We start from the raw sequence: 27,966 nt of genomic DNA on the forward strand, positions 1-27,966 counted from the left end.
ATCAGGAATTGCATATCATCCACATGCATTGTTGCTGTAACATGGTTGCCAAATAAATATTTTTATACCTAGCAAAAGTAGCATTAATACCTAATTTAGGCATAATTCAAATAATGAGACATGCTGTTAAGTTTAATGCCAAAAAAGTGTAGCCACTCTTATGACGTCATGAAAATGCAGTAACCAGCAATTAAATCATAATTTTAACAAGCTCAAGATAAAAATAACAATTCATATCATTCTCAATAAGAAGGGAGGGAAATCATGCTCTTTTAACTAAAGTGAACTTAATATTTCTAGAGAAATGTGCTGAGGGTGTGACCGTATATATATTAGAGCAAAACATACTTGAAAACGAGAGCTTACTCTCAATGTATTTCTTCCTGGTAAAACATTTTATGAATAAAACTAAATAAATAAAGATACCAACACACCTCCCTTAAGATCCTTGTTGTTTATTCAGCTAATAGTTAAAGCAATTCTGAGGGGTATGTTAGGGACTGCCAGATAAGTGAGTCATTACAAGGTGAGTACTCAGGGAGGCTTTATATGTCTGAAAGCTGGGAGGGATTGCCAGATTGAGGGGGCAGTACGGGACAAGCCTTGAAGGCGGGCGTGAGAGGCAGCAATAAGGCAGGAGGAATGGCAGATAACACTGGCAGAGTGTAAGGGGCATTTGGAGGAGGAGTGATGAGATGTAGTGTGGGAGGAAGAGACATTGAGAGCTCCGTATATCATTGCTAGAGTTTTACATTTCACGCTAGAGGCTATGGGAAGTGAATATAGGGGTCTGCATACTGGAGCAGCCCAAGTGGAGCAGTGAGTGAGGTAGATGTGTCTGGCAGCAGCATTTTGGATGGATTGGAGGTGGGACAGATACCAGTGCCAAACGGGTGAAGGTTGCAATAGTCCAAGTGGGACAAGGTAAGTGTGGGAATTATGATTTCAATTGTGTCATAAGTGAGAAAAGTGTGTATACTAGTGATATTTCAGTTGTGAAGATGGCAGGACTTAGTGAGTGCTTGAATGTGAGGAAGTAGAGGACAGAGGAAAACATGTCCTCTAACCAGTAGGTTTGCGGTGTTCATGAGATTATGGTACTGTAATATTGACACATTTTGCCCAGATAGGTTAAAAAGTCCTGCGGGAACATCTTTCAGGCTGTGCTTTACAGGAGACTGTACAATGATATTTTAAATCTCCTGTAATTTATTTTTGAATACTGCAGAGTTTTCCATGTTTTATTACAAGAAAAGATGCATATCGATAACTCTGCTCAGAATGATCTCCACTGGACACTTTGCTAAAAAAAAACAATATCCAGATAAGGCAGATCGGCCTTTTGCGGAAATCCGTGACCTAAGGAAACGGGCGATCCGAGGCGGATCTAAGTCCAGCCAAAAAATTCACCCAACTCAAATAACGAATATATATTATTAGCATCAACCCTTTAAATATAGTATGTAAATAGCAAAGTCACCCCAAAGAAAAGGATGTCTCTTTCTGGTGATGCACCCTTTTAATGCACTTCAAACACAGGTCTGTGTCGTGGTCGGTGTTAATAATGCTTATATTTTTTGCTTTGTGATGTTCCAGATGTTCCAGTTGTCACAGTGAAATACACCACCTGTCCTATGGATGTGGATTATCTTACATGTGACATTGTACCTGAGTTCGGAGAATTAAACGTAGCTCAAGAATGTTATAGCGGCCGTGACTGCAAGGGGGAACTGATGTGCTGTTTGTCTGGCTGCACCTTACACTGTGTTCCTCCCATGAAAGGTACGGACGGACTACTTACCACAGGCTGGTGCTTTGGGATACTCTATGTAATTGTAATGCATTTTTAATCTACTAATTTATATAGAGAGAGAGAGGGACCACAATATAACCTGTCTCCTACTCTTTCTCTCTTAGTCAGATATTAGAATGTGTGTGTGTGTGTGTGTGTGTGTGTGTACGTGTGTGTGTACGTGTGTGTGTGTGTGTGTGTGTGTGTGTGTGTGTATATATATATATATATATATATATATATATGAACAGAAAAAGAGAGAGAGCGCACGCCCCATAGCATAATACTGCGTAATTTATTATAAAAATGGGGAAGGGATGGAAGGGGGGGGGGGGGGGAATCGCACTCACAGGATAAAAAATATTAAAATGCAGTTTGTGAATAAATTCACCACCATCCGGTACTGCTGGGCAAGGTCCCTTCACGGTAGCTGTTCCTGATCACCTCCAGATCACCTCCAACCGGATAAGGATGCCTTTGTACCGACTGTATGCTGATCGAATTCAGCTCTCCACTCCGAATGGCCGCTATTATCTTCCCGCGCTTCGTGTGGCCTCATGCGCGTTGCGCAGCGTCTTCGTGACGTAATCGCGCTTCCTCAGTCTCCCTGACGCGTTTCGTCACCAATCGGCGACTTTCTCAAAGGGCTGATGGATCATGGGTAAACGTCCTGCCCTTTTATACAGTCAGTCCAATGATTCATAATTACTCGCAGGGGGATGTTTAACCCTTAGTTCGCTTTAAGGTTGCTGCTCAGTTAAATGGATACTGCAGATGACTGACAGCAAAAGGGGCAAAATTGGAACCATTTTCTATGGAGATATCACTTACTATGGGAGGATCTAATCACTTAATACATATACAAAACACAATAAACAATAAGTTACATAATTAAAACTACATTGCACTCTAAAAATAAAAACGAATGTAATTCATATGTAGAGAAAAATTAACTGACAGACTACATACAATTAACTCGAATAAAAATACCCATATTAATTAAACACTTACTACATATAAGAAAAATGAAATAACATTATATTCCTATTATCAAACATATGAATAAAAGTTAAACATCAAACATTGAATAATATTGATGAACACATAACAAGAGTGCTAATAGTTGACAATATGTTATTCCATCAAGGAACAGGAAGTCCAAAGGGAGTAAATGGGAGAGAGAAAGAGTTATAGGGATGGGTGTATGAAATACACCAATAATGTGTGAGAGTATATTTAGAAATTGTATTATGTTTTATTATTCTCAGAAATTCCAATTATGCTAATATATATATGTGTATTATTTTATGTGAATACTATGTTAATAATGTTATCTAAATTTATTATAAATTAAAAATAAAAAATATAAATATTATATGATTAAATGTGCACTCTGTGATTCTTCTAAGGGCTAGGGATAGGGAATGATGTGATGTTGGAATAGGATGCTGTGAGGGGAAGGGAAAGGGCACCAAATATTGGGTTTCTGAGTCTTTTAGGAAAGTTAATTCCCTTGATAGATCCAAAATGCTGCTTACATCAAAGAACAAGCAGGTCACATCTCGATTGAGATATAATTCACCAGTGATCTCGGAGAAAAATGTGAAATCCAGTTTGAGATTCATCACAACTTACAACCAGTCACATAAAGCCATCCAGAAGATAGTGAGTAATCACTGGGGAATTCTTAGATGTGATCCTCATTTAAAAGGCATTCTTCCTGATCGGGCATCGATAGTTTACAGAAAAGCTAGAAATATGAAGAGTATTATAGCACCCACCAAATTAAAATCAGATAAAGTTTCCAATAAGTTGGTTGAGAATAGCCTTAAAGGTAACCATAAATGTGGACGAGTGAGGTGCATCACCTGTAAACACCTTAGAACAGGAATAGAGTTCAGTTCCACCCATAGAGATAGTACTTATCAGGTTAGGAGCTTCATCAACTGCCGCAGTAATTTTGTGGTGTACTGCATCCAGTGTGGATGCGGGTTACGTTATATTGGACGCACCACAAGGCCTCTCTGCACCCGTTTCCTGGAGCACAGGAGGAGTGTCATAAAGGGATTAATTATGAATGGTATTTCCCGACATTACAAAATTCACCATAACCAGGACCCTAAATGTATGACAATAATGGGCCTGGAATACATCTCCCCCTGTGCTCTAGGAGGCGATCGGTTCAAGATTCTGTGCAGACAGGAGACTTATTGGATCCACCAGTTAGGGACACTTACCCCTGGTGGACTCAACGAGTGTCTGGATGCTAGTACTCTAGTCTGATCTCCTGCCGGCTTGGACTCTCGTCGCTCTAACCGTGGAGGTAAGTTAACAGCTCTCTCCTCGGTACTCCTTTTTTCCCCCCACTCCCACATCCAAAACAGCTTCCTCTGTATATTCCCTTCCTATCCACATATACATGTCACATTCCCCCACCACTCACTTCCCCAATATTTGGTGCCCTTTCCCTTCCCCTCACAGCATCCTATTCCAACATCACATCATTCCCTATCCCTAGCCCTTAGAAGAATCACAGAGTGCACATTTAATCATATAATATTTATATTTTTTATTTTTAATTTATAATAAATTTAGATAACATTATTAACATAGTATTCACATAAAATAATACACATATATATATTAGCATAATTGGAATTTCTGAGAATAATAAAACATAATACAATTTCTAAATATACTCTCACACATTATTGGTGTATTTCATACACCCATCCCTATAACTCTTTCTCTCTCCCATTTACTCCCTTTGGACTTCCTGTTCCTTGATGGAATAACATATTGTCAACTATTAGCACTCTTGTTATGTGTTCATCAATATTATTCAATGTTTGATGTTTAACTTTTATTCATATGTTTGATAATAGGAATATAATGTTATTTCATTTTTCTTATATGTAGTAAGTGTTTAATTAATATGGGTATTTTTATTCGAGTTAATTGTATGTAGTCTGTCAGTTAATTTTTCTCTACATATGAATTACATTCGTTTTTATTTTTAGAGTGCAATGTAGTTTTAATTATGTAACTTATTGTTTATTGTGTTTTGTATATGTATTAAGTGATTAGATCCTCCCATAGTAAGTGATATCTCCATAGAAAATGGTTCCAATTTTGCCCCTTTTGCTGTCAGTCATCTGCAGTATCCATTTAACTGAGCAGCAACCTTAAAGCGAACTAAGGGTTAAACATCCCCCTGCGAGTAATTATGAATCATTGGACTGACTGTATAAAAGGGCAGGACGTTTACCCATGATCCATCAGCCCTTTGAGAAAGTCGCCGATTGGTGACGAAACGCGTCAGGGAGACTGAGGAAGCGCGATTACGTCACGAAGACGCTGCGCACGCGCATGAGGCCACACGAAGCGCGGGAAGATAATAGCGGCCATTCGGAGTGGAGAGCTGAATTCGATCAGCATACAGTCGGTACAAAGGCATCCTTATCCGGTTGGAGGTGATCTGGAGGTGATCAGGAACAGCTACCGTGAAGGGACCTTGCCCAGCAGTACCGGATGGTGGTGAATTTATTCACAAACTGCATTTTAATATTTTTTATCCTGTGAGTGCGATTCCCCCCCCCCCCCCCTTCCATCCCTTCCCCATTTTTATAATAAATTACGCAGTATTATGCTATGGGGCGTGCGCTCTCTCTCTTTTTCTGTTCATAGATATCCGTGGAGGTGGTTTATCCCTTGTGAGAGCAGCAGAAGACCCTGTGCATATATCTTATATCTCCCATTATGGACTGACTATTGAAGGACTGGTTGGATTTTTATTACAATTTTACACTTATTTTGCTTCATATTTTCACTTTTCACCTTTTTTAGCACTTTTTGCACATTTTTTTCATATTTGTATTTTTCTATTCCATGTTTTATTCACATTGATGTATTATTCTATGATGTTGTTTTGAGTATATTTGTATATTTAGTTTAGTAATCAAACAGGTGCACCCATATATATATCTTTATTTTTAAACACATTTAGGAATCGTACACACTTTTTATTCACACGATATTAGCACTACAGTTTATTACACAGAGTAATAGAATATTATTTTGGCGCCACAATTTTTTGTTTTTATATATATATATATATATATATATATACACACACATTGTGACAGTCTACGTTAGAGAGAGTATGCATGCGCTCCAGTATGCAGGAAGTTAAACTCCTAGCTAGGGTGTGTCTGGTAAGGTGTCTAGTAACTGCTGATTGCAAGGGCTTTAAAATAAAATCAGCAGCCTGACAGAACTGAGCCTTAACCCCCAACCAGTAGGGACGCCGGTTGGGACAGGTCCCAGGTCAGCTGGACACAGGGCCGGTTGTTTGGCCAAAACCCACAGCCTTAGAGTGTCACAGAGAAAGAGACTTTGGGTGTTGTCACTTACAGAGGATTAAGGGTAAAGAGCTTTTCTCTCCAATCTGTAGTTAAGGAGCTGACAAGAATGTTAGTTAGTGCTCCAGAGGGAGCTAGGTATTTTGTTTTTGTTCCAGTTCTATTTTGTTCCCTTTTGTTAATAAACCTGATAAGTGAACCCTACGTTTCCTGTCCTTGATGTGAGAAAAGACCATGTAAAGTGGCTAAGTTGTGTGTGTGTGTGTGTGTGTGTGTGTGTGTGTGTGTGTGTGTGTGTGTGTATATATATATATATATATATATATATATATATATATATATATATATATAAATAAAAATATATATATATGGAACATAGATACTTAGTTATAAAGAAAGAGGTACAGTACCACTTGACCTGTCTATTACAGTAATTTTCAACATTTCTTTTAATTTTGTACTAAAACCCAAGGAATCAAGGAGATAGCTGCATGTCTTAAATTACCAATCCCCCATTTAACCTATTTTTTATTTTCTAAATAAACAGCTTAAATAAAATAGTGTTTAAATAACAGTCACCCTAATGATAAGGACGTTACTTGCAGTGATGATGCACAGTTTGTTACAGCACTGTAAATTTCAGATAAGTGTTCTGGGTGTAAATAATGCATCTCTTTTTATTTGCTTTGTGATTTTTCAGTCAATCCAGTTGTCTATGTAAAACCCGGTGATTGTCCCCAGGATGTGGATTATCCTACATGTGATGCTGTACCTCTGGCAGAATGTAACATAGACCAAAACTGCAAGGAGACCAAGAAGTGCTGTTACTCTGGCTGCTTGAGACTCTGCCTTCTGCCACTGAAAGGTATGGAGGGACGGGCAGCTCACCAGGGGCTGGGGCTTTGGGATACTTAAGCAAAGGAGAAGCTCATGAGAAGTGTGTGTAGCCACATATCATACGCCATTTTGTTATAATAAACTGTCTTCCACCATGCACCAGATGGGTAAACAGAGCAGTTTTTCTATCCCCAAGTCAGACTTGGTAGAGTATTTATTATTAATACTAATAAAAATAATCTTGGTGGCTGGGGTGGTATCTGGGCCCCTCGCCACTTTATTGTGATGTTATAGCTACGGCTGGGATAACTCATTCTTACTACTTATTGCATTTCCCTGCTGCAGCAGGTTCATCAGACGTTTAACACTGATAAATACGTTCCAGTCCCATGTGAGAGAGAGATGGGAGAGAAAGAGGGAGGGTGAGAGAGAGGTTGATAGAGAGAAAGGGTGATAGAGAGAGAGGGAGAGAAAAAGAGAGAGAGAGAGAGGATGAAGAGAGATAGAGGGTGAGAGAGAGAGAGAGAGAGAGAGGGTGAGAGAGAGGGTGAGAGAGAGGGAGGATGAAGAGAGATAGAGGGTGAGAGAGGATGAAGAGAGATAGAGGGTGAGAGAGAGAGAGAGAGAGAGAGAGAGAGAGAGAGAGAGAGAGGGTGAGAGAGAGAGGATGAGGAGAGATAGAGGGTGAGAGAGAGAGGATGAAGAGAGATAGAGGGTGAGAGAGAGAGCGGGTGAGAGAGAGCGCGGGTGAGAGGCAGAGAGGGTGAGAGAGAGAGAGTTAGTGATGGGGGAGAGAGATAAGAGTATATGGCAGCTGTCTCTTATTTTCAAGGTCCCCACTAGTTTTGATACAAATCTGAACATGCATGATGTACGATTCTGTTGATGCAGAATTTGATGCCTTCCACATTCCTCCATAGCACTTGTGTAGTGAAACCACTCCCCAAATTGCAGTGTTATGTACACTGGGCAATATACAGTATTTAGGTGCACGTTACTTTGCCATACTGATAAGCAATGACCTTTAACCATACACTATGTTTTCAATACTATTGCAAACATCATATGGCGCCCTTCCCAATGATTGTTAATCGGGGTATCCATATAATGTGGATATGAAAACATAGTTGCATAATGGCACAGTGTGACGGTGAAGGGGTCCCCAGGCCAGCAATTAAAGCATTATGCCCAGCTGGGGGCCCCTTGAGTCATAAAAGGTGAATGTGGAGTGTCAGTTCCGCAGTCCAGAGCTGGCTGCAGTCCTGAAAAGGTATAATACAGTGTGTGAAATGTGCCCCTGAGCAATATTGGGGAATTGTAAGTGTCAGCACTTCAACCCAATTGTGGTATATAACTGTTGGTATAATAAAGAGGTATTTGGTTTTACTGTTCTGGGAGTGCCAGCCAGCGGGGATGTGCCAGGCGTGCCAGCCAGCGGGGATGTGCCAGGCGTGCCAGCCAGCGGGGATGTGCCAGGCGTGCCAGCCAGCGGGGATGTGCCAGGCGTGCCAGCCAGCGGGGATGTGCAGGGCGTGAGTTCAGGGGTGCCAGCCAGCGGGGATGTGCAGGGTGTGAGTTTCAGGGGTGACTTTACGGTAAAATGTTGTCAGGGTATGTTTGGGTAGACGGGGGCCACTGTTGCGGGTTACCCCGAAACATGTACTCGGGAACCCCCCCAGATTCCTGAGGACATGAGTAACACAGAACGCATAGAACGCAGTTTGCAGATCAACCCCAAATCCCCCTGCTTCAGCACAAACCAGGACAGTAAAACCGGGCAGGGAACGGAATTACATTAAAGGTTCTCGGAATATGCCCGAACCCCCAGACCCCAGTGTGGGGTTCAGTACATCTCTCACCAGGGATAAGGTGAAGAGAGTTATAGGGGTTTTAACTTAAAATGTAGAATGTCAGCTCTTGGGCCCGGGCATTGTGTATGCATTACTGTCACTGTGTGAAAAATACCCACAACCTACATGGGGCATAAGGGGTTAATGTTTATCACCACACTCCAGTCAGGTATATGACTGAGCAGGTTTGTTTTATTAAAATAAAAGTAAATGGGTATGAAGGGGTTAAAATATATCTGCAGGTATAGCCAGGATTCCCCAGTATAGCAGAGGTACCCACATAAATCCCAGGTACCCTGAATCCAGTTTTGGGGTTCAGGGGGAAATCATATCATGTGTTAAATGTATGAATTATGATAACAATGTTTTTGAATAAGAGGTAAAAGAGCATGGGTTTTAACCATCCCCCAAGATTAATATGTTTAAACTTTAGTCCTGCAGAGACTCAGAGTGGGCTTATGGCTAATAGTTCAAAGAGACATTTGTCCTAGAGGTGTTAAACCTTTTGTTGGCAGCAAAAGTGGTGATACTGCAAATGTATTATAAAAAATTGATGCATTAAAGCTATCCTAGTTTATCTTTGTTGACATTATAGACAGAAGGGGATTGTCCTTCATTCAATTCAGAACCAATAACATTCTAAGGTGTTTCGTGGGGAGGGGGAGAGGTGACTAGTTTGTCCTGACAGATGTCCTGCGAAGTAGGCGTGGTGTGGTATGCTAAGTGGGGAAGGGCCAGGTTTGCACATGCTCAGTTGCGATACTGAGGCTTTGTGCCAGTTTTTTGTAGAACCTGGCAGAACTTTGCCATAGGTGGGATAATTGGTTCCCATGCAGTGATTTGCTGTAGACAGAAAAGATAGACATTTGGTGTTTTTAAAAGTTGGTGCAGCAATCAGAGGTCAGATAAATCCACGTTCCATCTAAGGTCCATCATGTAATGAAGATTCCGTCTTAACCAAAGATTTGTATCCAGCTTCCAGTATTCGTACGGACTAAGGATTGGCTAATTAAACCTGCATGGAATAAAAAAATATTACTTTTGTTAGAGAAACAGGGGTTGCCGTTTGTGCCACTAGCCAAGGACTGTTACACGGCTCTTTTTGCGCATCACCCCGTGTTTGGGAATGATGCCTAGAGACTTGATTTCTGTGGATTTCATTCCGTGGACATTTCTATTTCGTTTTGCCCCATCCCAGTAAGTGTGTTATTTGTGATATTTTTGTAGTTCAAGCTGTGTGTGTTCTTTATGTGAATAAAGACAATTAATTTTAATTCATGCTTTATTCAATCAAAGGATACAGACGGTAAAGTGTTAATAAGTTTGGTCTACCGTGACACACAGCAATGGCTATATTACAGATATCTAGCTGACTCTGTATTTTGGTTTGGGTTTTGCATCTAAAAAATTCAGGTTATAGTTTTTTGAATTTGTCTTTTCTCATTGGTATTATTGGTTATCATTTTTTCATTTGAGCAAAATATGTAAATTTCATAATTTGAAATACAAATAAGGAAAAATCAGAATTAGGTACAATTTTATTTAATTAATATTTATTAGACATTTTTTAGATTTTTTTGTTAATTTTTAATGTTTAATACATTTGTATAACACACACACACACACACACACACACACACACACACACACACACACACACACACACACACACACACACACACACACACACACACACACACACACACACACACACATTTTATAAATATAACCTGACACACCCAAACGTTGGAAATCCTATAAAAATTGAGCACATGGCCAGAATTTCCATTCTGGGTCCAACAGAAAGTCGAGGCAAATTCACGTTTAGTATCTTGCTCACCTCGGATCTCAAAATATTTAATCCCTTTTCCTTATAAGGGAACCTATTCCCTCCCCTGTCTCCATTTCACAGCAGTGTTTGCTGGGGAAGGGAAGGTGAAAGATGCCAGAGAGAGGTATGAAATGAATAATAATAGATACAATAATGTTATGTTTCAAAATAATACAATTATGAAGTTCATCGTCTAACTTGTCTCAGTCTATCAGTCTAGTTCCTTCATTTTGATACCTCCTGGGACTGGTAATACTCTGATTCATATATGTTTATTTTGTATCACCAGGTATATGAAGTAAATGCTGCACACCTTAAAAAATTGTTAGAATGATACAATTAACGGTGCTCCCGTGCTTGAACGAAAGCATGTTTCCAGTCCTAGATCAGTAGTAGAAGGAACACAGGGCACAACAGGTTTCTGCAAATCTAAACTCATTTATTGAGCCAACACAACGTTTCGACCTCAAAGGTCTTTATCAAGTGACATAGTGGCATAACACACAATCCCAAAAGACAGCATTTAAATAGCACCCTAATCCCCATAATGCAATATGTCCAATTAGCAAAGAGAGAAAACATGTGCTGCATATGTAATACCCTAAGCTGTTATCTTAAATCATAAAATGAAATATATATTTATTATATTGGTAGCTTAAATCAGGGGTGCACAAACTTCTTGAGCTGCGCCCCCTTGCCCGGCAGCCGCAGCATTCGCGCCCACCCCTCTCCAAGGACTGGACGTCAAATGACGTCAAGGCTCATGTCACATCACGTCATTTAACGCGCATTGCCATGGCGATGCGTCACATCACATGATCCTGTGGTGTCATTTGATGCCTGCATTGCCATGGCGACGCATCGCCGAAGAACAGGTAAGGGAGTTGCAGATGCCTCACGCCAGCCTCGGCATTTAATTTAAATGCCACTGGGAAAAGACGGGCCTCTGAAACTGCCGCGCCCCTCCTAGAAATTCTAGCGCTACCCCTGGGCGTCCCGCCCCCCCAGTTTGCGCACCTTTGGCTTAAACGTTGAGATAGCACCATCTGTCCTGTCCCTACCTGTATACACCAGTCAATCAGTTCCTGTTTCTTTTTACAACCTTATTCGTACAATATATATGTATATTGATAACAGTCAGATAAATTCACCTTATTTAAAAAACTCTGTGTGCTGAATCTATTTGTTTATACGCTGTACATAGCCCCAGATCTGTGACACCTTGGTATTGTGTATTATAGGAGTACCTTACTTCACTGATCTCTCTCTCTATATATATATTAATATGTAATAGATAGGAAGGGACACAACGGCTCACCATGTGATATAATTACAGTGCTGTATCAGTGAACCAGTTGGAGATGGGATAACAGCAACTACAAATCCTTCTTTAGTTTTTTGAGTAACTATATACTATAAGTGATCAGAGATATACCGGCCACTGATCTGTCTCCAGTCCTACTTTCTCCTGTACCAGTCATTCTGTCAGTTATAGTTTCATGAAAGTTCATCCCTTTTCTATTGCCTTTTATAATGCAACTTTATAAATATAGTTTCATTTTATGAGACTTAGGTACTTGGGTATAGAGAATGAGGTATAGCACCATCTGACCTGTCTATCAGTTCCAAAAATGTATCACCTTTATTTGTTGGTTCTGGTAGTGATAACTCCATCCTACTGTGACAGTGCTCATCACAATCCTGAATGCAGAACTGAACTGAACTGAGGCAGAGTCCTAAATGAGTATATGGAAGTATGGGTTACAGGCAGGGATACAGGATAATATCGACACTGTTGCTTCAGTGTGGATTGAAGTGAGGACAGCATTTGCTAGGAAGATGGTTGCTGGAAATTCAGTGTGGGAAAGTGAGGTATAAGTCTTGTATATCCTAGTACAAATATAATACCTCCAAAATGATCAAGACTATTCAATGAACAAAACAAAGTACTCACAATAAGATGAGTGTTGATGAGTAATCAATATTTCTAATGTTGGTCTATCCGAACTTTCCTTAATCAACAAAGGACTCAAATTTGCACCAACGGTGAATTTTCATATATTTGATACAATAATAGATTTATAGAAGTTTGTTCGCAAGATTACATTAAAAAAGTTCAGGAGGCATGCACGACAGGGAGGTGAATGGCAGCTTAGAGTGTGAGCTCCATCCGCTCCGGCGTTTCAAAACGATCTAACTCCAGCAAAACCACAGCAACTGCATAATTCAGAACCTGCAGAACGTGTCTAAATATACAGAGATGGCATCAACCAAGACTTTAAGGAGAAAAACACAGCCGGTGTCTACTTATTTTAATAGCAAAGAACTTTCATGAAACCATCAGCAGACCCAGAAATAGACTCCTCACCTGAAGAACCAGACGATATGGCTGTAATGCGACGTAAGGACATGAAGGAGTTTTGCAGCAATATGAAACAATTCTTTAAGACTGAACTAAGGGCGCTTCGGAAAGATGTGGATGCACTAGGGGAGCGTACGGCCGCTTTGGAGTCCAGGGCAGATGAGACAACTACATCCACAGCACAAACGAAAAGTCAAATGACCACCTTAAAGGCACAGATCACTTCTCTGGAAAATAAAATTGAGGACGCAGAGAACCGCGACCGGCGCTTTAACATACGGCTGAGGGGGGTCCCAGAATCTATAACAGATCCAGAGGAATTCACCTCGAGGTGGCTGGAACATTTATTCCCAGACATAGCTGCCATAGACCTGGTTCTGGACAGGTGCCACCGGGCGCTGCGGGGAAGACCTCAGCAAGGAGATCCCCCGAGGGACATAGTGCTTAGATTCCACTGCTACCGCACCAAAGAAGAAACATGCCGTATAGCAAGGGAACTGAAGGTGGTGGAGTTTGAGCAAATAAAATTTCAAGTATATCAGGATCTGTCACCTGCCACGTTCGCAAAACGGAGAGCAATGGCCTCAGTTACTGGAACACTAAGCGATCAAGAGATAAGATATTGCTGGCTATTCCCATGTTGCCTCATGGTCTTTAAAAACGGAGTGGCACATACCCTCAAAATCTTATCAATACCTATAAAGCGCTAGCCGAGATACTACCCTCCCCAGCTTGAGATGCCAGGATGCATAGCATGGGAGCAGCTAAGCTGCTGAAAAACGCAGCTCCTGGAGGTATATAGATAGATAAGATATACATGAGCTGGGAGGCATGCCGTTTCCGCTATGTCTATGGCGCTCATGCAGAGGGATCTCTACATAGGGCTGCTAGGAGCTACGCAGATCACTATTTAAGGGGGGATAGGTTGGGTAGGGGGAATAGATAATTATCCCTCGTCATTCTGTTTGTTCTGTTTGGCTCCGATTCACGGGGGGGGTAGGGTAAATCGGTTCATCAGTGTAAATATCCTCATACACGATAAAGGTACCCAGAAGAAGAGGGATGCTATGGACATGATCATCTCAGACTAGAGGACTATGAGTTAGCATTCTTCAAGTAGCTAATTAGATGGGGGTCAGATATTGGGTTCCAAGTGGGTGGCGCGGTTTAGGGAGGGCGGCAGAAGGTAGACACAAGGCAAAGTTCTCTGTTATGTTTAGGATATGTTTATGATATGCAGTTTTTGTTCCAGTTTCCAACGTTGAAAAGTTTTACGGAGTTGAATATAGTAGCTGATTACTAAAAACACGCCGGCGGGGTTCCCCGTGTCGGCGTGCAAGCGTTTCTAGATACGATCCCGGAGAAAGAGGGATCGCAAACAAGTCCCAGGGAGGTCGGGTCCCAGCAAGATGGAGCGATACCTCTGTAAGACTGGGCCAGGAGACCAGCCCCACGGGCGCAAGAGACACCCCCGGGGGCTCCCGAGGTGGACTCTTGTTTTTTTTATTATTTGATGTCACTTTAGTGTTGATGTTATATATACACGTTATTTTTTTTTCCTCCCTACTGTTTTTACCTACGTGTGGTCCTCCCTCCCCCGCATCCCACCCTCCCTTCCCTCCCTCTCCCCCCCTCCCCTCTACCCCTTCCCTCTCCCCCCCTTCTCTCTCCCCCTCCTCTCCCTCCCTCCAGCCTCTCCCTCCCTCCCCCTCTCATAGGAACATCAGCCACACCGGCAAAACACAAAACAGGTGGTACGGGGGCGTCGCGGAACTATGGACCGGGCATGCTCGAAGGATGGAGTCTTGGGTGAGTCCAAAGATATCCAGATGCTATTCTACACACACATTAATAAATGGCGTTGATACTTATTTCCCACAACGTACAGGGCTTTAACAATCCAATCAAACGGAATCTGGCTTTTGCAGACTATAAAAGGAAACATGCTGAGATCCTTTTTTTTACAGGAGACACACTTCAGTAAATCTAGCGCCCCCAAATATCTTGACAAATATTTTACCCAGGTTTTCACATCTGCAGCAGCAGTTAAAAAAATGGGGGGTAGCTATATTAATCCGGAACAGCATTCCGTTCGAAGTGCAGCTAACTAAACGCGATATTGATGGTACATACGTTATTGTAGTTGGAGCAATTAGGGGGCAGAGAATTACGTTGGCTTGCTTGTACGCCCCCGGCGAGAAGAGCACGATCTTTTTCGACAAGTTTTTCAGAACCCTGAACTCAGTGGCCCAAGGGTGCGTCGTGCTATCTGGTGACTTTAACATGGTCATGCAACCGCACCTTGATAGGTCAGGGGGTGTAGGTCAATACAACAAAGGAGCGGGTGTATCTTTGCGCCGGGGCCTTTAGACCAACCAGTTATCAGATATATGGAGGGAATTACATCCGGCAGACAGGGATTACACAGTCTTCTCTCACCCCCATGGCTCGTACAGCAGAATTGATTACTTTTTTGTATCCTGTCAACTGGTTCCTATGGTTACCCGAGCTGGGATCCATGATATTTCATGGTCTGACCATGCGCCAATAGAGCTAAGGTGCAAAAATATCCGAACTGATAGGCCTGGGACGAATTGGAAACTTAATGAATCAATCTTAAAAATCCCCGAGATATGTGATATCATTGGTAACGAGATAGACCAATTCTTTACTATAAATACAGGCTCCGTCGACTCACAGTTAGTGCTATGGGAAGCCCATAAAGCAACATTACGGGGCACGCTAATCAATATCACAGCCAGACGAAAACGAGAGAGAGAGACCAAAATTGTCACTCTACAAACCAAATTACAGACTCTCTCCTCGAAACATAAAAAAACTTTAGACCCTAAAAATCTACAGGAGGTAAAAGACGCCAAAATTGAACTTAACATGCTACTAGCTTCCAGAGCTGACAATTCACTGGTCAAGGAGGAAATTTTACGAGAAAGCGAACAGGCCGGATACAATGCTGGCCCGCATGCTAAAGGACAGGCAAGCTAAGTATAACATCCAAGCTATACGCTTAAAATCTGGTACCCCCACGTCTAATCCTCAGAAAATAGTAAACAAATTTGGCTCCTTCTATGAAACACTGTATAACGGTGAAAAAGTGGCACATAACTCTATAACGAGCGGTGCCCCAAGAGATTTCTTAACCAGCTCGAAACTAGGGAGATTGACGGACACAGATAGAGAAGCTTTGAATGCTGACTTCACTATTGAAGAACTGTCTCAGGCCATTAAAGAGCTGAAACCATCAAAGGCCCCTGAGCCAGATGGATTCTCAGGGCTTTACTATAAGAAATTTATAAAGCCACTCGCCCCAAGGTTGCTCCGCATGTTTAACGCAATTTTAGCGGGAGCCCCTTTCCCCAAGGAGATGTTAAAGGCTTCAATATCACTAATTCATAAAACTGGGAAAGACCCACTAGATTGCAAAAGTTACCGGCCTATATCATTAATTAACACTGATGTTAAATTATACGCTAAATTACTGGCCAATAGACTTAGTCTCATCCTACCCAGACTTATACACCCAGATCAAGTCGGATTTATCAAGGGCCGACAAGCAGCGGATAATACACGACAATTTATTGATCTGTTGGATTTGGCAAATAGTAAGACAACTCAAAGCATGTTGTTCAGTCTGGATGCAGAAAAAGCTTTCGATAGGATAGACTGGCCATATTTAAAAGAGACGCTTGCGACATTCGGCTTTGGAGATCGGGTGAGCGAAGTGATTCTGTCACTGTACTCTAACCCTACCGCCAGGGTCGTACATCAAGGCTACCCCTCATTGCCATTCCACATAAAGAGTGGCACGAGACAGGGCTGCCCATTATCCCCTCTTTTATTTGCCCTATGTATCGAACTGGCGGCACAAATCAGAGGAAAACCAGACATCTCAGGGTTAAACGCATACTCCCAGACCCATAAAGCGGCCTTGTACGCGGATGACATCCTCCTGATTATCACAAAACCCCTTACTTCCCTACCAAACCTATTCGACCTACTAGACCGATTTTCTAAGATCTCCGGCTTCAAAATTAATCAATCCAAGTCGGAAGCCCTCAATATCAACCTCCCTAGACACACGGAGAAATGAATAAAATTGAATTTCAAATTTAACTGGCAACAAAACCACATAAAATACTTGGGTGTCCACATCACCAAAACTGTAAAAGACGTGTACAATGCAAATTACCCCAACCTGATTCGGACAATAAAATCTGATTTATAGAAGTGGACATCCAAAAGGATACCCTGGATTGGACGTATCCATAGTGTAAAAATGAACTTACTCCCCCGTTTATTATACTTCTTCCAAACTCTTCCAGTGCCACTCAGATGGAGGGACTTGCACTCACTCCAATCTGAAATCTCCAAATTTATCTGGTGAGGTAAAAAACCGAGAGTAAGTAAATTAAATATGAAAAGACCTGTGGTGGCGGGCGACCTAGCAGTACCCTGCCTGGTATCATATTACAAAGCGACACAATTAAGCCAGATTGTACAATGGCAATCTAACCCAAAATTGAAGAGATGGGTGGAATTAGAAAATGCTGCATGTGCACCTCTGGAACTAAGCAGCTTAATTTGGTTACCTAAAACGGCGCGAAAATTCGCCACCATGCCGCTCTCCTCCGTGGCCAACTCATTGTCAATCTACAAAAATTCAGCATTCCCTCACGACAAAACATTCCATGGTGACACCCATATGGAATAATCCTGAGTTCGCTCCGGATCTATCAGTCGGTAATATCTCAATCTGGAGACAGAAGGGCTACAATCGGATTAGAGATCTGGAGGGTCATGACAGAAAAATCAAAACATTCGACCATATCAGGCAAGAAAAAGAAATTCCCCACTCAGAATTATTTAGATACCTCCAGATCAGGGCATTTTATAACAAATTTGCTCCATAAACCCTATTAACATCTTTCGAAAAGCTCTGCCTGGCTGAGACCGATACGAAGGGACTTACATCTCAGCTATACGGAGAGGTGGTCAGTTCTGGTGAATATGAGCAGCAGATACCCTCATTCCGATCACAATGGGAAACAGATTTGGGAGAAAACTTAGAGGATGAAGAATGGAGCGCTATATTTATGGCCACAGCAAAGATCTCCATATGCACCACTCTCAAGGAGAACGCATATAAAGTCCTAATGCGATGGTACCTCACCCCACTGAAATTATCATGGTTTGTGCCGAGATCCTCCCCCCTGTGCCCTCGCCAGTGCGGAGGAACAGCCAACCTGTTACATATGCTGTGGTCTTGCCCACGGATCTCTCCACAATGGGAGCCGATTAGACATTGGATTCAGAGATTGTTCGATCTCATAATTCCCCCAGACCCGAGGTTGTTCCTCCTGAACAGGCCATTGACGGGCCTTTCCAAAGCACATAACAAACTAATTGCCCATTTTGCAATTGCAACGCGGTGCGAGATCGCAGCATTATGGAAACAATCTGATATCCCAACCATACCAAAGATTCGGAATCTAATTTGGTTCATTTGCCAGATGGAAAAGTTAACGAGTTTAGTTAACGACACTGGTGACAATTTTCTAAAAGTCTGGACGCCCTGGCTGGCACAGACAGATATCCCGGGGATAGAGAGGACCTCAATATGGCTCTGATAGATGTGGATGTGTTCTCATTGGGAGGGGCTTACTGGTGGTATTCTCTGGCCCCAAGACCCTATATAGCAGCATTATAATGTCAGCAATGTGAGAGGCGACTCAGCCCACAAGCGTCGGGGATGCTCGGTGCCAGGCCTTGTGTTGCACCCACTACCACCGCACTCCCCTTACCTCACCCCAACCTCCCCTCTTCCCCTCCCCATTCCGCCCAGACCTCCCCTCTCCTTCCCTCCTTTTATTTTTTGTTTTGTTTTTATTGTGAGTGTGTCTTGTCTCCCCCTTTTAGTTATGTTATAAGTGTCTGTTTGTCCACTTAAGTAGGGACGGCTTGGACTATATGGTCCACACCAAAAAACACCGAAGACCGGGTCCCGAAACACAGTAGGACCTCGTTACTACTTACACCGTTGTTAAAATATTGTTTACATACAAGACAAAAGTATTCTGTAATGTATTTTCTGCTGTTTTGATTCAATAAAAATTTAAGTAACAAAAACACAAAAAAAAAATCCAATAACAAAATCACTAATACAAGTACTGATATTACTAGTGAAGACTCGCTGGAGGATCCAAGTCTTACTGACCCGAATTGGAGTTTCAGAGATTTATGTGCACCTCAGGATTGAAATGAATTACTAAATGAACAAAAATTGAGACAGATCCCTCTGAGTTTATGGGTAGATTGAGCTCTGGGCTTAAGAGAAAGTCAATTTTCCAACATTGAAAAACTGGTTTAGAGAGATTTTATTCTTCTCTCTAATGGAATCACCTTCAGTCTGTCTCCATTACAAAACAAAAACTTTGTCAAATGTACAGTAATTTGAATAATGAGGAGAAATTGGCTCTTTCATCTCTGAAGGCAAATACATTTTTGATTATTAAGGGGGCAGATCAGGGTGGGGGCATCGTGGTGCAGCATAGGGATGATTATCGGAGGGAGGCATTACGCTTGCTTGGTGATGATTCTACTTATGCTGTGCTCCGATCTGATCCCACCCTTTCTTTCCTCAAAGATCTTAGGGATCTCCTAGAAATAGGCTAAGCCTTAGGAGTTCTCAGTGAAGAGGAAATTACTTTTCTCTCCAGCTCTCATCCTATTATTCCTATTTATCACCATCTTCCTAAAATCCATAAGACCTTGGTTTCTCCTCCTGGGAGGCCTATAGTTTCTAACATTGGATCTTTGGGATATGGTGTTTCCCGCTATGATGACTGTTTCCTCCAGCCCCTTGTAGACGTATTGCCATCTTTTATTTTGGATAGTGGTGACCTTATGAACAAAATAAAAAAATTAAAAAAATCCATAATATTCACTGGAAAAATACCTATCTCTGAGTAACATTGGACGTTACGTCCCTTTACACCATCATTGAGCATATGCAAGGGATGGCAGCTGTCAGACACTTTCTTGAATCATTACCCTCTCTTTCACCTGCACAGTGAAGTTTTATTTTAGATTCCATTCTTTTTTTATTAAAGCACAATTATTTTCTTTTTGATGGGGTTTTCTATCTCCAAACACGTGGAACGGCAATGGGCACTAGTTTTGCACCGTCATTTGCCAACCTGTTCAAGGGTTGGTGGGAGTCGTTCCACGTGTTTGGAGATAGAAACGTCTTCTGTAAGCACATTGTTTTCTACAAGCGGTATATTGACGATTTGATTTTGATTTGTGATGGGGATGTCACGTCACTTTTATCCTTTATTGCAGATCTTAATGTCAACAATCTGCAACTTAAATTCACTTATAACTTTCGTTGAGCATGTCCATTATTTGGATTTATTTCTTTATGTTGATTTGCAAATTCACGCACCACTTTTTTACACACTGACAGCTGCCATCCCAAAGCCTTACTAAGAGGAATACCTAAGGGACAGTTCCTTAGATTAAAAAGGAATCGTTTGTGCCATGAAGATTTTCTTGAACAGTCTTGTAATTTGTTCAGAAGGTTTATGGACAGGGGTTATGGAGAGACAGAGCTCAAAAAGGCCTTTAAAGAGGTTTAGGATCTTGACAGATTAACATTATTAAAAAGAAAAAGAAAGGTCAAAACTAATGAGGATTCCCCTTTGTGCTCAATCGGAACAGATAAAATCCATTGTTAAAAGACACTGAAAGATCCCCAAGTTTGATCCCTTGATAGCTTCAGTGGTTGCTGATGGACCCGAGTTTGTTTTCAGTAGGGCCAAGACTTTGGCCAATTACCTCTCACCCAGCATGTTCCAGAAAGAGGAAGAAACCTTGTTCAATAGGCCTAAAGGCACCTTTCATTGTAACCATTGTATAATCTGCCGTTCTATGCAAATGTCCCCTACAGTAGGTTTGTTTCCATAGTCACAGTCACAACATGTCTGTTTGGCTTCCTAGATAATTGATTGAATTGAGAATCATTATCTTTTATATATCATACGGCTGTCTGACATTGTATAACAGTATGATTATACTGTCTTATGTGAATTCAAGCTTAGTGGGAGTCAGTATATCCATTGTGTACTATATGATCCCATATTGTTGTCATTAACCCTATGTTTGCATGAGAGAAGTGCTATGTGGCATTGTGGCTAATTAGGTGTCATTATTTTTTATGATCATGCCTTTAGCCATTGCAGCTAAGTATGTGTCAGTAACTATACTAGAATGACATAGTTGAATATTGTTCTACTGCTGCTCCTACAATGTCATTGTTAATTACGATTAACTCAAGGTAGCAGCTATTATAGATCTTGGCGCAACGTGTTTCATTTTAATGTGTTTTATTCATTTCTTCACTTTATCACGTTTGTTCACTATAATGTATTCACTATAAAATAAATAAATAATTAGTGTGGTGTAAACCATAAACGTCCTCTCTGTGAACGACAGACGGACCTCATCAGCCTTTCATTTATGTGTTAAAATCTAATAGAGTGCCTAGTTCTAAAGAGAGTGCCCAATGTCATCCAACTCTTCTTTCTCTTATTATATTGAGACTATATCTCACACTTCCATTTTATCAGAGTCTGGGATTCAGAAATCAAAGAATGAGCACACCGAGTCTGAGAGCAAACAAGTTATCCCTTCCGATACCCGGGCCTTCATGTAATACACCCGAAGAGAGTCCATAAAGAGTAATCATGAGATCTGACACTGCAAAGCAGCTAATATCAATCCCCCAGCCCTTCCAGTCCTCATCCCCAATTTTTCAAATACCAGTTGAAAGGTGACTGTTATCACTGATGTTTCTGTTGATGGTAATAATTCTGTGCAAGTTGAATTTCAATAACATGCTTGAATCTAAGGGGATGATTGAGGAATAGGAGGTGGAGGATGAGAGTATTCTAGAAACAGAAATTGAAAACCAGCCAGTAACACCACATGCCCAAGAGTAATGCAACATCATAACTGAAAAAAAAGACAAACAAATGGCCTCTTGTGTTTGGAAAGTGCCCTACCCTAACCCAGACATTATATACCAGAAACACTGCAGCTGGGTCTGGCACAAACAAGCAGGGGCAGGAATACCGACAATTTTGCCACTTCATTCATGCAGCGCCAGGTGCAGCAAACTCAGTCTCACTCTGACCAATCCATTTTCCTCATCAAGGGAGAGTCCAGCATCAACTAGAGGCATTAACATCTGTAAAATCCCTAATCTTCATCAGAATAATCAACTGCAAAATATCAACAACCAAAAATTATAACACCCCCAAAAACCTTCTCAGGGGTCCCTGGGTGCCGCTCCTTCTCAAGCCAAGGCATTTTTATTTAACTCCAAGACCCACAAAACACAGGGTCAAGTGCACATGGCTAGATATTATTAATAGCTTTATATTATTCACATATTTTCAAATATTCTGTTTCAAGAAATCAATAACAAAGAAACTCAGGGGAGCATCTGTAAAATTGGGGGGTTTGAAATAGATCGCTACAGATCAGGAGATTGCTGCATTTTGTGCCCTAAACCTGTGACTCCAAAGCAGGAAAATATCAAAATCTCAGTCTATCCATTTGGTGTTGAGTATAAACAAAACTGCAGCTTAAAACATTTGTTAACTATATTGGGGGTCTATTAAATAGTGGGAAATGCATTTATTTTATCCTACTGAGCCCATAATTCATAACAATCGAACATGTTCTGGGCCTTGGATATAAATGAATGCATATTAGTGATAATATTATACATAATGTATGTGTTACATACTGTACTTTTCTCAATGTAATAATACACAAAACAAAATCAATGGTTTAGAAACACCCTCACACCTCACTTGTGCTGAGCTGTTTTCCTTGATATCTTCTTTAAGTAACTATACAATGCCTTCCTCCTGCAGCTAAGAGGGGTATCTGCCCTCGTTATAATGCCTCACTCTGTATCGGGATCAAACCCTTACCTGATGAGTGTCACGCTGATAACCAGTGTCCCGGGACAGACAAGTGCTGCAAAAAGTGCAGATACCAGTGCACCCCAGCTCTGTAAGGTAGGTGACCCTTCTATTTTCATTGCCTGTAATGAATCAGGTTTATACGATGTTCAACAGTGTATTAATTGTGCATGCTTTAAAAGAATTGGGTACATATCGTAACAGTATGCAAAATTACTTGGAACAAGCAGAAGAGTCAAATAAAGTGTAGATTCTACATAGCCCTGTGTTTGTCAGGTGATTTAGGGAGTGCAAAAAGGAGATAGGGAGTGATCAACTGGAATCCATAATAATACTGTAGGTGTAATAATCAGTGAAAATCAAAATTAGTGAGTGCAACTGTGAACTGAAAGTGAATCAGTAAACTGGTGAGCACACTAGACCGTGTGCTCTGAGAGAAATTCACTTAAATGCACACCACTTGCAATTTTAAAATGTAACTTTTAATAATATTTACTTAAAACATATATTACCGATTGTGTGTATAACAGTAAATAAAAAAGACATCATTAGTGAAACGATATGTGCATGAAATCCTTATTACACTCAGATTAAATAGTAATAATGTTTGCTGAGATAGGAGATGAATTGCGTAATTCAGTGAAGATGGAAATACCACCAAGGATCCAGAGCGAGATTGAATAATGGTACACCTAGTGTTTTAAAAAAAGAGTAAACTAAATATAGAATTAAGTCAATACTGACTTGAATGCCACTAGGTGTAGTTGATAAATATGATTAAACCATATCGACTCTGTTGTGAAACCAAAGGGGTGGAAAGAGAGGAAGGTAGATATAATATACTACCATCCAGTATATATTAAATAAATATAGGGTACAGGCGAGTTGTGAAATTCCCCTAAACAGAGAGCCAACGCAGATTATATAAGCTATATAATATGGCTCAATATACAATGTTCTGCCTTCTAGTATATATATGGTATAGGCAACATGGATATAATAAATACCAATTGTATATCAGACTGTGAAGGGTGGCCAAGTAGGTGATACCTTGCCTCAAAATGGATAGTGTAGGCTAAATATGGGTATGATGGCCCCAAATAATCTAAATAAGGGCACACAATATGCTATGAGTCCAAGCTGACAGTCTTCCAAGACTCAAGACTGCCACATGCCATCAAGTATATCAGAGTCCTAGCTGGATCCTACTTGAGCCAAATTGCATAAAACAACTCTGATAACCCCAGAAAACTCCTGTCTAAGTGTATTAACATGACATGGTATAATCGCTCATAATGCTCTAGACACCGAATTCTCGTTTTCTAAAAACTAACACAGCACCATAACAGAAGCTGATGACGTCATTGCGTGCCCTATGCACGTTTCCCTCCAGCTACGGAGCTTTGTCAGGGACATTTTTGCAAATACAGGAAAGCAGAGCTATAAAAAAACATAGGTTGCCATGGTAACGTAATTGGTGGCTCGAACAGTGCTTGCGTGCAATGATATATCCAATGTGTCTCCATGTGAGACAATGCGCATGCGTGGAGCCATAATCACGAAGAACTGACATAAAGGGCAAGATCATACCTTGATCAATTGTGGCAATGAGAAATAGATAGAGACTACACGAAGATAATAACTCGCGCATATACAAGTGTGCATGTGTACTGTATAATAATAAACCTCCTCTCACCCAGATCAGTAGTGCGCATGTGCAAGAAGAAAGACACTCTCTCACTCAAAGCACATGTATGCACATGTGCGGGGAGATAGAAGTTCTGTCACTCACATCAAGATAATGCGCATGTGTAAGGAAACAAAGATCCTTACATACAGAACATGGTAATACGCATGTGTAGAGAAATATGCCTTGCATCGTCCAAATCATACCCATGTGCATGTATAGGGAGATAAATGTCCTCTTGTTCTAATCATAGCCATGCGCATGCGAGTGGAGGTTAACATTCACACTGACACATCACAATGATGCACATGCGTAGGGCGATACATACTGTATCATCTCATTTACAGCACAGTAATGCGCATATACAGGGAGATAGACAATCTAACTCTCATTCAGATAGCAACAATGCGCATGTGCAGGGAAATAGATGTTTTCTCACCTAAGTCCCAGAAATGCTCATATTTGGAGAGATAAATATTATCTCACCGGGTCACAGTGATAAGCCTGTGCAGGGAACTGTGCTTGTCTATGGTAATCAACCACTCACTACGTGCAGAGTGTCCATACATAAACGTGTGAGGATAATAGCACTGAAACCTACTAATTCAGTACAGTGTACACATCAGAGTGAATGATCTTGTCTATCATCGTCCATCATGGAGACATATATACATTATGTAATGTATCACATACTGCCTGTGTCTGTCAGAGGAGTTACATGATGCACATGCAATGTAATGCATCACTGTGATGGTAAAGGGGTACCCAGGCCAGTAAATAAAAGTATTATGCCTGTCTGGGTGCTCATGAGTCATATTGTAAATGTGAAGTGTCAGCTCTGCAGCCCACTGCTGGCTGTAAGACTCTAAATGCGTTAGAATTGTTTGTGTGTGTCCTGCTAGGCATAAGGGGACCACACGCATTTAACTAAGCTACATTGGATGAATGCGGTCACCGTTATGAATTCGTTCCGAGTATCGCAACCACGATTACCCAATCATTATACTAAGTTACATTGCATGAGTGCGGTCTCGCAACCACGATTACCCAATCGTTAAACTAAGTTACATTACATGAGTGCAGTCTCGCAGCCATGATTGTTACATCGTTATACTAAGTTACATTGTAAGAGTGCGGTCACAGTATTTCAACCATGATTACCACATTGTTATGAATTATTTCCGAGTATTGCAATACTGTTTCACTGCCAAACCACAAAGCGAAAAAAGGGTTTTAAACTCCAGCCGCATTTTTACGCATCACAGAGACAGGGAGCTAACTTAGGTTAGGAGTATGCCAGCGCTATGGAATTTGGTATGAATGCTGCTCGGGTCCCAACATTAAAGCAATTATGTTTTCTGTGTTAACTTTTATAAAAAGTAGTGAATGAAAGTCCCCCTCTTCTGGTGTATTAAAATTATAAAGAGCAAGGGCATTTACATTCAAGCAGGCGGGGCAGCGAAAACACTAGGTTCACAAATACAATGATTCCCAGAGATATGGCCAGCCTTTCCGGCCAGTGAGTCGTGCATAAACTTAAGTCAGGACTTCCAAGACATCACGGTTGAGATGACTCCAGAATGTCTAGGAAAGTCCGGAATTAAAAACATTTTAAAGTGTTAAGTGAAGGGAAGTGAATGTAAACAAGTTTTTGCTGCCAGATATCCAGATGTTCACCAGGGAAGTGGGTTATGTATGTTAAGCGGCTCAGGTGCGAAGTTGGCGCATGACCGTAGCATACCTTGAAGCCTCTGTCAGGCTCCATGAAGTATGGGTGAACCTTGCCAATAGGTGTGATGCATTGTTCCCACGCAGGGATTGGCTGCACATTATACTGATAAGACTTTGGTGCTTTTAAAAGTCCGTGCAGCCAGTCGAGAGTGTGTTCTATTATGTGAAGAGATACATTGTACGGTACAAGTTATTCCATCGTAACTAAGGATTGTACCCCGCATTGAGTGTTCGTTAGAACTAAGGATTTTCAAACAAATCCTGCAAGGGTAGAACGGAAAGATTACTTGCGGCGGAATAAGAGTGGTTGCAGACAGCGCCACTAGCCAAGGACTGTTTCACGACTCTATTTGCGCACCAACCCCGCTCCTGGGAAATGGTGCCTAGAGACTTTATTTCGGTGAAGTTCGTTCCGGAAACATTTTATTTCGTTTTGACCCATCCCAGTAAGTGTTTACTTGTGTTATTTTGTAAATCAAGCTGTGTGTGTTTCTTGTGTAAATAAATCACAATTTATTTTATCTCAATCTTTGTTCAATCAAAGGATCCGGTAATTAAGGTGTTAAAAGCAGTGGTCTCCCGTGACAGTCACTGGCTTGTTGTAGCAGGACATACATAAGACACCAGTTGGAGAAGTGACCCTTATATTTAATCAGCCGCATGTGAGAGAGGGGCAAGGGTATTGCCCTATTTCATCTGCCTGAGCACGCCACCAGATGCATCAATGTTGGTTACGTCTGTACAGAAAATGTTTGTGTGCTACATTCCCCTGAATAACGCGATGTTTATCTTCGGTACCTTTCCACTTCTAGAACCGATTGATGACGTCCTCAGCGAAAATAAATGATTACCCTCACATCAAGGCAAACGTTCCTGAAAATCTACTGAACCTTTGCTGGACAAAATTCCTGCAGTGATCTGATGCAGCTATTGGAACACAGCAGCAGAGAATGCAGCTAATCCCTTCTCTGTCACAGGCACCTGTGTCACACTGCAGAGCATTGCTACGCCGGCCAAGAAATCATTACACATTGCTGGCTTTTAATTTAATCTGAGCTCCTGATTATAGATTACAGTATGTAACACTGATTAAATACTAATGATTTGCATTATTATAACTTCTTTTCAGTTTAATTTAAAGTGCAAGGCAGCCTGAGGTTCTTTGATGATCATAATATGTTTGGTATCTGTTGTATTAAGTCTGTGATTCTAATAAATTGATGCAAGGTAATAAAATTAAAAATGCATTTATTTTTAAACTATTGGCCGGCATTGAACTTGTTCTGACAGTGAGAAGGATGCTACAGAGAGATTATTTGAAGGAGGGGTGTTATTATTTTGGAGAGTGTAGAGCAGTAGTATTAGTAATACTGGGACACACAGTAAGAGATACTGTGAAGATAATAATACTGACATTTGAGTGAACAAGAAAAGCCAATTCTATAATATAAGTGACTTAAATAGAAAAAAAATAGGAGATAGGTAACACAACCCTGATGGAACTT

At 41.1% G+C, this 27,966-nt stretch overlaps 1 protein-coding gene across 1 annotated transcript; it reads left to right on the forward strand.

The window, feature by feature from the left end:
• The first annotated feature begins 624 nt into the window (after nucleotides 1–624).
• LOC142491890 (antileukoproteinase-like) lies at nucleotides 625–27,720 on the forward strand. Its single transcript, XM_075594708.1, has 5 exons — nucleotides 625–924; nucleotides 1,597–1,782; nucleotides 6,854–7,018; nucleotides 22,993–23,139; nucleotides 27,274–27,720. Exons 2-4 carry the CDS (start codon nucleotides 1,635–1,637, stop codon nucleotides 23,136–23,138), a joined length of 459 nt encoding a protein of 152 aa, XP_075450823.1. The 5' UTR covers nucleotides 625–924; nucleotides 1,597–1,634; the 3' UTR covers nucleotide 23,139; nucleotides 27,274–27,720.
• The last annotated feature ends 246 nt before the right edge of the window (nucleotides 27,721–27,966 follow it).

This window comes from Ascaphus truei, chromosome 4 (genome assembly GCF_040206685.1).
Source record: "Ascaphus truei isolate aAscTru1 chromosome 4, aAscTru1.hap1, whole genome shotgun sequence".
NCBI lineage: Eukaryota > Metazoa > Chordata > Amphibia > Anura > Ascaphidae > Ascaphus > Ascaphus truei.